General features: G+C 38.3%; 1 protein-coding gene across 5 annotated transcripts in view; it reads right to left on the reverse strand.

Annotated features, from left to right (window-relative positions):
• NEDD4 (NEDD4 E3 ubiquitin protein ligase) overlaps positions 1-12,882 on the reverse strand; it is a 124,061-nt gene that overhangs the window by 22,643 nt on the left and 88,536 nt on the right. For all 5 annotated transcript variants that reach the window (XM_072808677.1, XM_072808679.1, XM_072808678.1 and 2 more), the window contains 5 exons: positions 9,167-9,333; positions 6,733-6,850; positions 6,474-6,641; positions 3,727-3,792; positions 807-926 (listed from right to left, as the gene is read on the reverse strand). In XM_072808677.1, coding sequence (XP_072664778.1) covers positions 807-926; positions 3,727-3,792; positions 6,474-6,641; positions 6,733-6,850; positions 9,167-9,333 — 639 coding nt within the window. The remainder of the gene's footprint in view (positions 1-806; positions 927-3,726; positions 3,793-6,473; positions 6,642-6,732; positions 6,851-9,166; positions 9,334-12,882) is intronic.

The raw sequence follows: 12,882 nt of genomic DNA on the forward strand, positions 1-12,882 counted from the left end.
TTCTCCCTTCCCTTATATTCCCTTTCACTATTATTTATATTCCCCAAATGAATGAGAACATATAATGTTTGTCCTTCTCCGACTGACTTACTTCACTCAGCATAATACCCTCCAGTTCCATCCACGTTGAAGCAAATGGTGGGTATTTGTCATTTCTAATAGCTGAGTAATATTCCATTGTATACATAAACCACATCTTCTTTATCCATTCATCTTTCGTTGGACACCGAGGCTCCTTCCACAGTTTGGCTATAGTGGCCATTGCTGCTAGAAACATCGGGGTGCAGGTGTCCCGGCGGACAAACTTCTTTAATAGATTATCTTTTAGTGAAATAATGATCTTAACCATTCAAATGACAAAATTATCCAATGGACCAGATCATTTACTCTGTCCTTTTATTCCCAGTAGAATTTGTTTTACATGATAACAAGTGGTAATCATGTATTTTAGAGATCTGTAGGAAATGGGAGGCACCAATGTCAGCAAACAATTAGAAGACACTAACAGGGGCACCTGGGTGGCTCAGGTTAAGCATCTGCCTTGGGCTCAGGTCATGACCCTGGAGTCCCAGGATGGAGCCCTGAGTTGGGCTCCCTGCTTGATGGGGAGTCTGACTCTCATCCCTCACCCTGTTCATGCTCTTGCTCACTCTCTCTGTCTCTCAAATAAATAAATAAAATCTAAAGAAAAAAAAAAGATGCTAGCAGCATCTGATATATACCACAAAACGATGCAATAGCTTCCACAGGAATATGATGGCTTAAATTATGTAAGAAAACAAGTTAACAGATAGATTGCATGATACCTGTACAACGGGCTTTGTCCAGGTAGTAGTTCTGGAATTGTGATCTACATAATATGATCTTCCTCTTTCATCTTGTTTTTCCTCCCAACCTGGTGGTAATCCAGATGAAGTAGGCAAAAGCTAAAGTGAAGAATAACAGGAAAACTGAATGTTAATAAGAAACAATCTTTTTAACAATCCTGTTAAAGAAACAATCCTCTTTCACTGCCTTCTCTCTTTAAAATTAGATTTTTTAAAGTCCTATGTTGAGGTATATGAAATGAAGTATACAACATTTCGCTTAAAGAAAAACCAGAACAGACCATACTGATGAGAGTGATACCAACATTAATAAAACATGACAATGACACACTAAATGCTTTAATACAGATCATGTCATTTAACATCCACACAAACCTTAATGAGATAATTGCTATTACTAGCTGGTTTTAATTTACAAGGAAACTGAAGCTTAGAAAATTGGGCTAATTTCCTAACAGATACATTGCTAATATGGAGCTGAGATCTGAGCCAGGTCTAGTCTAACTACAGAATTTATCGCCCAGATGTGAGGACTCAAGAGTCACCCCTGCCTTCTTTCTGTAAGGGCTGGGGAGTTGTTACTTATGAGTTTATTACAAATGAACAAAGAGGTCTGGTTATTCCCAGGTTTACTTAAAGTTGTCCAGGTTTGGCCTTCCTTTTGTCTTTTGAACCAGACTAGACTCTTCAAGGTTTGGCCTGATTCCCCAACATGCTTTACACATAAAATCTATCACCACTGGTCTGTTCACCAGATACACCATCCCCTAGACACACAGGGGTAGATGTCCATTGCTGACAGTTTCAATGAGCTGTTAGTTTACAAAATAATGAAATTTAAAATTGCCCAGCTTTACAAATGTCTCACAGCTGGTGAGCAGACAAATGAAATATAGTAGATACGTCTACACAACAGAATATCATGAACTACTGAGACCGTGTACCAGCATAGTCAAATCTCAAAAACATTCTATTAAGTGAAAGAGGCCAGGTATATCAAATTATAACACTGTATGGTTCCTATTCTATGAAATTTCTAGAAAAGGAAACACTGTAGCTAGAGAAGGCAAATGAGTAGTTACCTGGGGGCTGAAAGCAGGTGCTGTGATTGAGGGAACTTTCTGGGGGCAGTGAAGGGTTCTTTTTTTTTTTTTTTTTTTTTTTTTTTTTTTAATTTTTATTTATTTATGATAGTCATCAGAGAGAGAGAGAGAGGCAGAGACACAGGCAGAGGGAGAAGCAGGCTCCATGCACCGGGAGCCCGACGTGGGATTCGATCCCGGGTCTCCAGGATCGTGCCCCGGGCCAAAGGCAAGCGCCAAACCGCTGCGCCACCCAGGGATCCCCAGTGAAGGGTTCTTAAACTTGACTGTGGTGATGTTTGCACAACTGTATCGATTTACTAAAATTCATGTATTTGTACACATAAAAATGAGGGGATTTTATGGTATATAAATCATACCTCACGAAAACTGTTAGAAAGACTAATCATGAATTGAGAAGAAAAAGGTATGGAAACAGCTTTTTCAGTACATATAAAAACCAAAAATACATGCATGTACTGATGAATATAAATCAACTCTAGACTCTACTGCTCCTGTGATGCACTTAAAATTGCTTCTTGGATGAATGCCTGTTGTCAATCAGAAATGCAACATCTTCCTTGTAAGAGGACATTACAAAGTACAGTGGAAGAAAACCACAGATCTCTGCTTAGGCAGGTTCCAGCTGAATGGAGGAGGCCAGGCATATGGCAATAATGAGAGAAAGGATGGTGAGGGCAGTCTTTCTGTGGCATCTACTCTCTTGTAGATGGTCAATAGTGACTGAGCCAATGGCACAGGTGGGTGCTGCCTCTTTCTTCAGTACAAGATTGTGTCCCTCTATTGGTGCAGGGCCACCTTTTTAGATGGATGAGCTACTATTTGGTTCAAGGAATGTTGAGTCTCTGCATCCCAATGCTGGAATTTCCATGAAAGCAAAAACAATCCCCACATTTCAAAATTAATGCATCAACTGCCATTCAAAATTACATGTGAAAAAAGGTGAGGAGACATTCAAAGTGGGAAAAGAGAATGCACACAGACGCAGAGAAAGGAGAGAGTCAGGAAAGGGGGCAGCTTATTTGGAAGAAAAAGCAGGGACAGGGTTAAAGGCAGCAAGAGCTCCTTGTGGGTTGATGAGAAGGAGGGTACGCTGAAGGGGTGAGGAGCCTGGGAGTTTTTGTTGGTTTAAAACACAAGTAGGGGCTGTGTAAAGAAGAGATAAACTCAAAGTAATGAGAGCTAAAACAGGAAGAGATGGGGGTGGAAGACCCAAAGGGAGTCAAGAGTCCAGGCATGAGCTCCAGTCAAGGCTGTGGCTAGAAACCCTACTGGGAAGAAGGTAGAAGGGCTCAGTGGATGTGGACATGAGTCTGAAGGGAAGGGAGAGCAGAACTCCATCCAATTGGCCACTGAGCTTGCCAACACCAGTGCACATCTGCCCAAATGACTGAGTCCTGATGTGACACTTCACATATGGGGCAGACACTGCTGCTCGATGCCAGGGGCCAGTGTACAGAGGAGAGGCAACTGGACACCACTGTCTCGAATGAATGCTGCCTGTAGACCACCTCCAGCCAGCACAGTGCCTCAGTGGACAAGCCCAGGTATCCCCCACACTCACCAGTGCAGAGGCCTTGGTTTCTTACTATGGGAGAGGCAGTTCTCCCGTTTTGTCTCTGAAGGGTCCATCTACCCTCTCCCCCTCTCCTCTGAAACTCATCTCCGAGAACCCAGATTCTGTGCTGGATTGGTTCATTGCTAGGCAGTCAAATGTTCATATTCAGTGTTCAAAAAAAAAAAAGTTCTTGAATTTCCTATTTTTACTGACAATGTGGGGAGGGTATAAAACTCACCACAGGAAGTGTAGGCTGTTCCTCAAAAGTATAGGCTTGTAAGCTGCCTCTTCTGCTGGAATGATTCTTATAAAAAAACAAACCAAAAAAAAAAAAAAAGAGTGACATTAGCTTTAGGTTTTTGATTTATGTTTGAAAGGCAGATAAAATAATGGGGGTGGGTATGACAGGGCAGAAGGAAGAGTGGCTAGGGAGGGCACTCACCTGCTCTAGATACCTCTGTGTGCCAGCACCTTCCACCTTGTGACTCACCCTTCTCCCCTGGGTTTGAAGGTGCCTCCTGGACACTCGCTCTTGAATGTCAAACAGATACCCCTCACTGTGCCCCCAAACTGGATTTGGTTTTCCCCTGTCCACACCCACTGAAACCTGTTTCTTGTTGGTACTCCTTGTTTCTGTGGGCAGCACTGGAGTCCGGCAGCTGCTCCCGTCAGGTATTGGGGTGGTCACCTTACTCCCACCCCACCCTCCCCGTCACTTACAGGCAGGTCACTCATCAGATCTTACTCATTCCGTTTCTTTACCTGTTCTCAAATATATTCTCCTTGCACTTAGTTCAAGTTGAGTTATTTTTTTCAATTTTGAGTTTCCATCATTTGTCACTGTTACTGCAGCAACACCCTAACAGATTTCCCTGCTTCAAGTCCTATTTCCTTAAGCCCACTATCCATGCTGCATGCTGTAGCCAGAGAGCCAGAGAGCATTTTCCAGTGGAGACCTGGTCACATCATTCTCCAGCTCAGAGCCCTTCTGTGATTTCTCACAACTACCAGCAGGGAGTCTATAGCATAGAACATAATGAGCTCCCTGACGTGGCTGCTCTTGACAGCTCCAGTGCTTCCCACCTCAACACTCACCCTCTGAACATTCTAGATGTTCCCCAGAAGTCCCCTATTCTTTTTTTCTCTGTGTTTTTATATGCATGCTGTTGTCACTATCTGAATTTTTTGATAGACATAGAAAATGTTTAGGAGAATACATGCACAATCATCAATAGCAATTGAGGTAGCATATATTAGAGGTAAAAGGTATATATTATTTTATATACTTCAATACTGTTTGAATTTCTAACCATGACAATATACTTTAAAAATAAATAAAAATAATAATTATTTTTAAATTAACATGCACATGGTATGAAATTCAAGAGGTACACAAAGCATATGTCCTGCTCACTCTGTTCCTCTCTTTAGAGATGAGCAAGGTTATCAGTTTCCTGTTTAGTCTTCAAGAAATGATACACATTTTTTTGTATGTAGAAAATTTACATAAATGGTAGCATATCAAACACATAACTCTAGGCACCTGGTTGGCCCAATTGGTTAAGCATCTGCCTTTGACTCAGGTCATGATCCCAGAGTCCTGGGATCGAGTCCTGCATCAGGCTCCCTGCTCAGTGGGGAGTCTGCTTCTTTCTCTACCCCTCCCTCTGCTCCTGTGCACACATTCTCTCTCTCACCAAAATAAATAAATAAATAAATAAATAAATAAATAAATAAATAAATAAACAAATAAAATAAAATAAAATAAAATAAAATAAAATAAAATAAATAAAATCCAAACACATTGCTATGTGTTTTCCTGTTTTTCACTGGCCAACATGTCTTAGGGATTGTTCTACACAACATATCCATTCAAAGTCACTTCATTCTTTTCATGGCTGCAGAGTATTTCATTGAATGTTATCTATTTCCATGTTTAGACCAAGCATGTCAGTTCTTATTCACACATGTGCGCTAGTGACAGGTGTGGTATAACGAGGAAGAAAAAAGCGACCCCTGACATGCAGGACTTGGCCTGGCACCATCAGTAGAGATCAAGACAAAATGAAGACCACCTTGTAATCATGCCTGAAGACAGAGAAAACATGAATACTGTCGAAGCCACAAAATACCAAATATCTCTCCATTCTGGCAAATGTGAGTGACTACTCCTTTTTAACAAATTATAGCTTTAGCCTCGCTATACATAAGATTTGAGACACCCAATCACAGAATCACCCCTGCTTTTTTTTTTTAAGTAGGCACCACATCCAGCATGGAACACAATGTGGGGCCTGAACTCACCACCCAGAAATCAAGACTTGAGCTGAGATCAAGAGTCAGATGCTTAATCAAGGGTATGGGGCACCACCTAGGCGCTCCACACTCTTGCTTCTTGACAGCATCCAATGGTTCCTTAAATCTTCCTCAAAATCACCTAACATGAACTCCAATCCTTCAAGTCTTTTTTAACATACTCTTACTGAGACATTCATGGTGTGTGTTCTTGATGAAATGAGTAATAAACCCAATTTGTTTAATTGCAAGTATATTCCTGGGGGTCTCTGGCTGGAAGGCACTGCACTGGTTTGTAATGGATATTTAGAGTCCAGTGACCACTTGGATTATCCATGACTTTGCTCCATACTGTTAGTGGAAATATTTGAAAAAATAACCATACTGTAAAGTCTTAAAGTCCCTAAAACATTATTATATGCATTTAAGACAAAATTTTTTCATCACAAGAAAAAAAAAATGTAGCTATGTGAGGTAACGGATATTAACTAGACTTACCGTGATGATAATTTTGCTATAATATCTATCAAATCATTTCGTTGTATACCTTAAATTAATCCAATGTTGTCAATTACATGTCAATAAAACCAGAAATAAAAGACAAAATTTTATGTAAATGTTGGATACCAAATGGAATAATATATAGAATATAAAATCCTGAAGCTACAACAAAATCTAAGGGCATCTTACTGAGCTGGATACTGGCTGGCTGGTGGCTGAGTTTCTACAAATTGTGAGTCTGGCATTCAATTCTTCTGCAAGATGAGTCTGAACATCCAAGTTATTTGATGCTGGAGGTGATGGGAAGGCCTGATTGCTATACATGGTGGCTTCATCTTCTCTTATAATTTCCCAGCTCTAAAATAAACAGAATAATCGTAAGCCACACATACTTTTATCTACTGCTATAATATGTGTCTATGGACAAGAACAAGAAAATTACTTCTACCTCGGAAGACTCTCGATTATCCACACTTTCTGTTTCCTCAGATATCTGCCGTCTGGTAGTAAATGCACGCTGTGCTTGCAGTTGCATGTTACCATTCTCAGCATCAGTTAGGTTGTCCCTGGATTAGAAATATAAAAGCTGTCACCCATGTCTGCAGATAGTTAAAATGATAGTCAAAGATGCTATGACCACTTTTTTTTTTTTTTTTTTTTTTTTTTTTTTTTTGCTGTGACCATTTTATAAAATACCTTAGATCAGAATTCACTGGTTTGGGCCAAAGGCTATTTCAATATGCATAGATTAGGTCATGGGCACATTGGTATCTTCAGGGTACCTTATGGAATTAAGGTTTTATGAAAATGTGTAACACATCTGACTGATATTTTAGTTCATCACCACGCCTAGGGTAATGTTTGGCATGTAAGGGCACTCAAAAATATTTGTTAAATAAATGAATATCTGAGAGTTTCATAAGTAATTTTAGTATATTATTATTTTGCCATGCTATTATATGAATAAAATCTAGAGTAGCTATAGAGAGACTATAAAAAAGAAGCTTTAAGATTTACATATACAGCTTCAAGAACCAGACAGTAACATTTTCTGGAACTGATCTTAAGCCAAGACTAGAGTTCCCTATGCATGAACTTAGAGGACAAAATGAAATATCATGTAAGAAACTTAATAGGTTACAGATTAAATAGTATCTGTTTTTGATCATTTATAGAAATGGGCCTGGTCTGAAAAACAATAATAGTAAAAACATGACTGAGTTTAGGCAAGTTTAGTAAATCAGACTGAACACCATTATCCCACTGAGTATTATTATTCTAGCTATTTGAATTTAATATAACCAGATCATCAGATCAGATTTTATACAAATATTTAATAACAAAATTATTGTTAATTTATTTAATGCCATATAAGTCCAGGGTAGTCAAAAGACCAGCTCTTACTGCACTATTGCTAAAGAAGACTTAATTTTGACAGATGGTCATAGGGGAATACTTCAGATTTTTCTCACCTGAATATCTGATTTAGGCTAGCTGAAAGTGACATCAACCATAGTGAAAGAAATGTGAGTCCGTTCAAGTCAGGCTTGCTGTAATACTAAGGTATGCAGTAGGACAATTTTGTAGAGTTTCATAGTGTCTTCAGTTTTGCAATGTGCACAGGTCCCTACAAAGATTGATGCTTCTGTGCCATGAAGAACCAGCATCACTGATTTGGTTTGGAAGGATTTGAGAACAGAAAATATCTATGAAAGTGCTTAGACTGTGTCAGACACAAAATGCGAGAGCTAAAAATTAGAAATTAATGGACAAATAAAAATTTTAAGTCTCTGTCAAAAAGTAGACTAATGAAAGCCTTCATAAGGCTATAAGGGAGGAGAAATGGAAGGGTATTTGATAATAAATGTGAGTAATGGGACATATGTGTTTATTTATAAATATACAGTCTGATGATAATAAAAGAAAAATGTCACTGAGAAGACATAAATTAGAATACCTCAAAGGTCATTCTATCCTTGATCTGTGTGCACTGGAAATTATGTATGTATTGACCAGATTGGCAAATGAGTGTTTAACAAAAACCTTGTTATTCAGTCCTTTATATTTTACAGGTAACTTATATGTAAAAATAGTTTACTGTAGAAATTAACATTTTATTATATTTCAGTAACAAACTACAAAAATTTCCAAGAATTTCTAAACCAGTCTAAAGAGAAAAACACATCTTCTGTGGCTGCAAAATAATTTTTAAAAAGAAGCAATTAGAAGGGTGGCATTTGTGACTCAGATATTTTTGAATGTTATCAAATCATTTTAAAAAAGAAATTGTTGGGCAGCCTGGGTGGCTCAGTGGTTTAGCGCTGCCTTCAGCCCAGGGCACGATCCTGGAGACCCAGGATCGAGTCCCATGTCAGGCTCCCTGCATGGAGCCTGCTTCTCCCTCTGCCTGTCTCTGCCTCTCTTTCTCTCTGTGTCTCTCGTGAATAAATAAATAAAATCTTAAAAAAAAAAAAAAAGAAAAGAAAAAAGAAACTGTTAAGGTGGCATTTTAAAAGCCCTGGACCGGGATCCCTGGGTGGCGCAGCGGTTTGGCGCTTGCCTTTGGCCCAGGGCGCGATTCTGGAGACCCGGGATGGAATCCCACGTCGGGCTCCCGGTGCATGGAGCCTGCTTCTCCCTCTGCCTGTGTCTCTGCCTCTCTCTCTCTCTCTCTCTGTGTGACTATCATAAATAAATTAAAAATAAAATAAAATAAAATAAAAAAAATAATAAAAGCCCTGGACCATAAAAATCCTCATATTTTTATAGTTTATGGGTTCCTATACTATTATAAATCCATTTGAGACACAACTAACTTCAAAATGAAAATTAGTGGTCAAAAGTGTATTCAGATTACAAATGTGAAAGCCACCAGCACATACTGAGCGGTTGGTCTTTTCCACTGTGTTCTTCTAGATTCATGGTTTACATAGTAGGTCCTTCCAAGAATATCCTGCCTCTCTTCCCATCCTGGAGGTAGAGGAGAAGGTTCTTGCTGCTGCTGCAAATGGCAGGCAGCATCCGGTTGGTCCAAAACAACCCATCCAGGCTGAAAAACAGAGTGGTAACAATTAAGCTTATGCTTGATTTCTTTTTTACCTTATAAATAAATTATGCTGGAGGAAATTTAAAAAGAAATTTAGCATATTCAGTTCCAGAAATTACGCAAGGAAGAATATGCACAGTGTCAACTTTTAAGACCATAATATGAACATATTATGATAATGAAGAGTTTTTTCGGCAAAATAATATTTAAATTTTGCCTGAAACTCTTAACATTTCTCAAAAAAGTTTTAAAATATAGCTAGTAGGAAAAAAAACAGAAAAAAAATTTATTTTTTTGAAGATTTTTATATTTTAGTAGTCTCTATATCCCATGTGGGGCTTGAACTCACAAACCTGAGATCAAGACCTAGTCTGAGATCAAGAGTTGGACACTTAATCCAATTGAGCCACCCAGGCACCCCTACATTACAGATTTTTGAAAATAATGGGACAAGGCAATTCTCAAGTTCAAATAGAAACACAAACAATCAACAATAACCAGGACAGTTCTAAAAACAGAAGAACGAGAGGTTAACTCTACTGAATAAAATATATTATACAGGGTGGCAATTAAAGCTGTACAGCATTGGGCACACACACACATACACAGGTCAACAGAATGAATTAGAAAGCCCAGAACGACTCATGTTTATAGGACTTTAGGATGTGATAAAGACAGTTCAAATTTGTGGGGAAATAGGCAAATTACTTAGAAAAAAATTATGTGGGGTGCTACCTCACATGTTATACCAGGATATCACAGATTGAGCAATGTGTAAATGTTACAAAGTAAAACCAACATGTATTATTACAGTAAAGCTCGGGGGATTTCAAAGGTATGTTCCAAGAGTGAGGAAGCCTTTAAGTATAAAGAAGACTGATAAATTTGATTACAAAATCCTCAAATTTGCATATGGCAAAAACTTCCAAATCCAAGTAGAAAAAAGAATGACAAACTGGGAAATGTATTTGGTACCATAATAACAGGCAAAAAAGTAATTTCCTTAATACATATATAGTCCTTTGAGGCACTGGGTGGGGATCTAGTGTTGAAGGACTGGTGTGTGCCAGCCAGCTGATGGCTTAGAAGGTGGAAAAGAATTCTTTGATGTTGGAAGGCTAACTCTGAAAAGACAAGGGTCAGGGAAAAGAGCTGGGAAGGAAAGGAATGTTTTCTGGCAGCCCAGAGGAAAAGACAGGGGTTTCTGCAGCAAGGCTGATCTCTCTGGCTGGTCTGGTGGGAGGGTTATGGACGGAGGCAGGACAGAAGGTGAAACAGGCAGAGGGGGTAGGGAGAGAGTAAGACAAAAAATTCTTCTGGAAAAAAGGATCTGCATGGGAAGTAAATTCACCCCTTTCTTATTTATTTTTTTCCTTTTTACCTCTTCTACAGTACTGACATCTCTTTAATTTGGCCTCCTTTTATTGCTCTATTTCTCTCCTTTCCCTTTATTGACTTACTTTCTCTCTCCATCTATGTTTACCTTCTTCTCTCTCTCTTTTTCATTCCTTTAAATGATCATAATGTAGGACCTACATACCTAAAAATCAGTCTTGTATATGTTAAATTTTATTGCTGGTTTCGATTTTAAAAGTATATGAACTGAATTTTTATATTTCACCCTCCTGAAAAAAGGTTGTTTAAAAAATATGGTCATTGGTTTTTCTGTAGATTGAAATTTATTAATAAAAGGGTCCTCACTACTGCTGTAAAGGATTGTAAAAGTGCTTAGAGCTAGGAAAATGGTACCACAGATTATTTCTTTAAAATCTTCTTAAAGGGCAGCCCAGGTGGCTCAGCGGTTTAGGGCCGCCTTCAGGCCAGGGTGTGATCCTGGAGTCCCAGGATCGAGTCCCACATTGGGCTCCCTGCATGGAGCCTGCTTCTCCCTCTGCCTGTGTCTGCTTCTCTCTCTCTCTTTCTCTCTCTCTCTCTCTCTCTCTCTCTGTGTCTCTCATGAATAAATAAATAAAATCTTAAAAAAAATCTTCTTAAAGATTTCTCTTTTAAAAGTCTCCTTAGTGAATTTATGCTACCTAAGTAAACCTGAGAAGGAGAAAAGCTAATTTAATTAAAGGCCTAATTTTTAAAAACCTGTTTAAAGTTCAAGGAAATACAGTTGTACATTTAAATATTGTTTAGAAAGACTGAGTTTTCTTTTCTTTTTTTTTTGTATAGAATGCCTCCCTATGAAACATGTATCAAGCTAACCACACAAATCACAAAATAATTTTATAAATATCAATGAATGTCATTTAATTACTAATTTAATGGAGTCAAAGAGTATTAGAAAGAAACCATTCAGAGCTAAAACATATGTTATACATTAATCTCACAAAATACATACAACTAAATCTAAATTTGCAGAGGGTACAAAAATCAAATGTTAAATAATAATCTATTATAGCCAGACTTTGAAGTACTAAGGAATACAGATTGCCCCAAGAGCAAGCCTCTTTTGAAAATGACAATTGTTTTCTTTAAATAGTAAAATTTTGTATATTCAGTTACAAACTAGATGTCAAAGACAAGACTTCTCTGGTCATTAGCTACACAGAAGATAAATAAGCACAGATTCATGTGTTTGAATTCCTAGGGCCTTTCATAAATAAACTCCTACATGCTTACATCTCCTGAAATTATAAGGTGCATTCTGAGGGAATTCAAACATTGAGACCTGAGACCACAAAATGAAGCAAAGCAACTCTACCCACAGAAACTGAACTGTGAATAAGGTACCTGTGATATGTGTGTGTGGGCAAAACTTGGAGCAGGTTCCTAAATAATGAAACACTGTTAATTTTTTTTAAGTTACTAAATAAAGAATTTTCTTCCTTTATGGCAGGCATCCTTCACTGCAAACAGAATTCAATTATGCAAGATATCCTGTGCACCAAAATGCCAGGCAGAGAAACTTCAACCCAATAAATATCTAAAATTTTTAAAAAGTGATTATAATATGATAAATCAGATAAAAAGTAAAAAAAGAAAAGGTACTCAAATAAGCAAATATAGACTTAAGAGAAGATATCAATTTTTTTGCTTGCCAAACTAAGGGCTAACTATATTCTGTGATTTAAAGAAAAAAGTTCTTTCCTTCTATTATTACAGATTTTCTCATAAAGTAAAATCTTATTCCCAGAGGGGCACCTGGGTGGCTAAGAGTCTGATGCTTGATCTCAGCTCAGGTCTTGATCACAGGGTTGTGAGTTCAAACCCCATGTTGGACTCCGTGCTGGGAGTGGAGCCTATTTAAAAAAATGCCCAGAAAGCTCTGTTGCAAAAGCACAGCTTGTTCTCAAGCTTTCTTTCTCAAGGTATGTGGGTGTATGAAGTCGAGGCCAGTGCTGGGGGAGGTCCCTCACCTTTACAATTCTTCTGGAGGTTTACCAGACCCTCAGCAAAATGGCATGACTATTAAAGAAGGCACACACAAGAAAACTCTCCAAAGCAAATTGGTACCAATATACTGTGTGCTTTCGGTAAATGTCGCTTTAATGGGAATGTCAAGAGACAGGTGTTTTTCTTCTGGAAGAAATCCTAGAGGTCATT

Source organism: Canis lupus, chromosome 32, assembly GCF_048164855.1.
Source record: "Canis lupus baileyi chromosome 32, mCanLup2.hap1, whole genome shotgun sequence".
In the NCBI taxonomy this organism is placed as follows: Eukaryota; Metazoa; Chordata; class Mammalia; order Carnivora; family Canidae; genus Canis; species Canis lupus.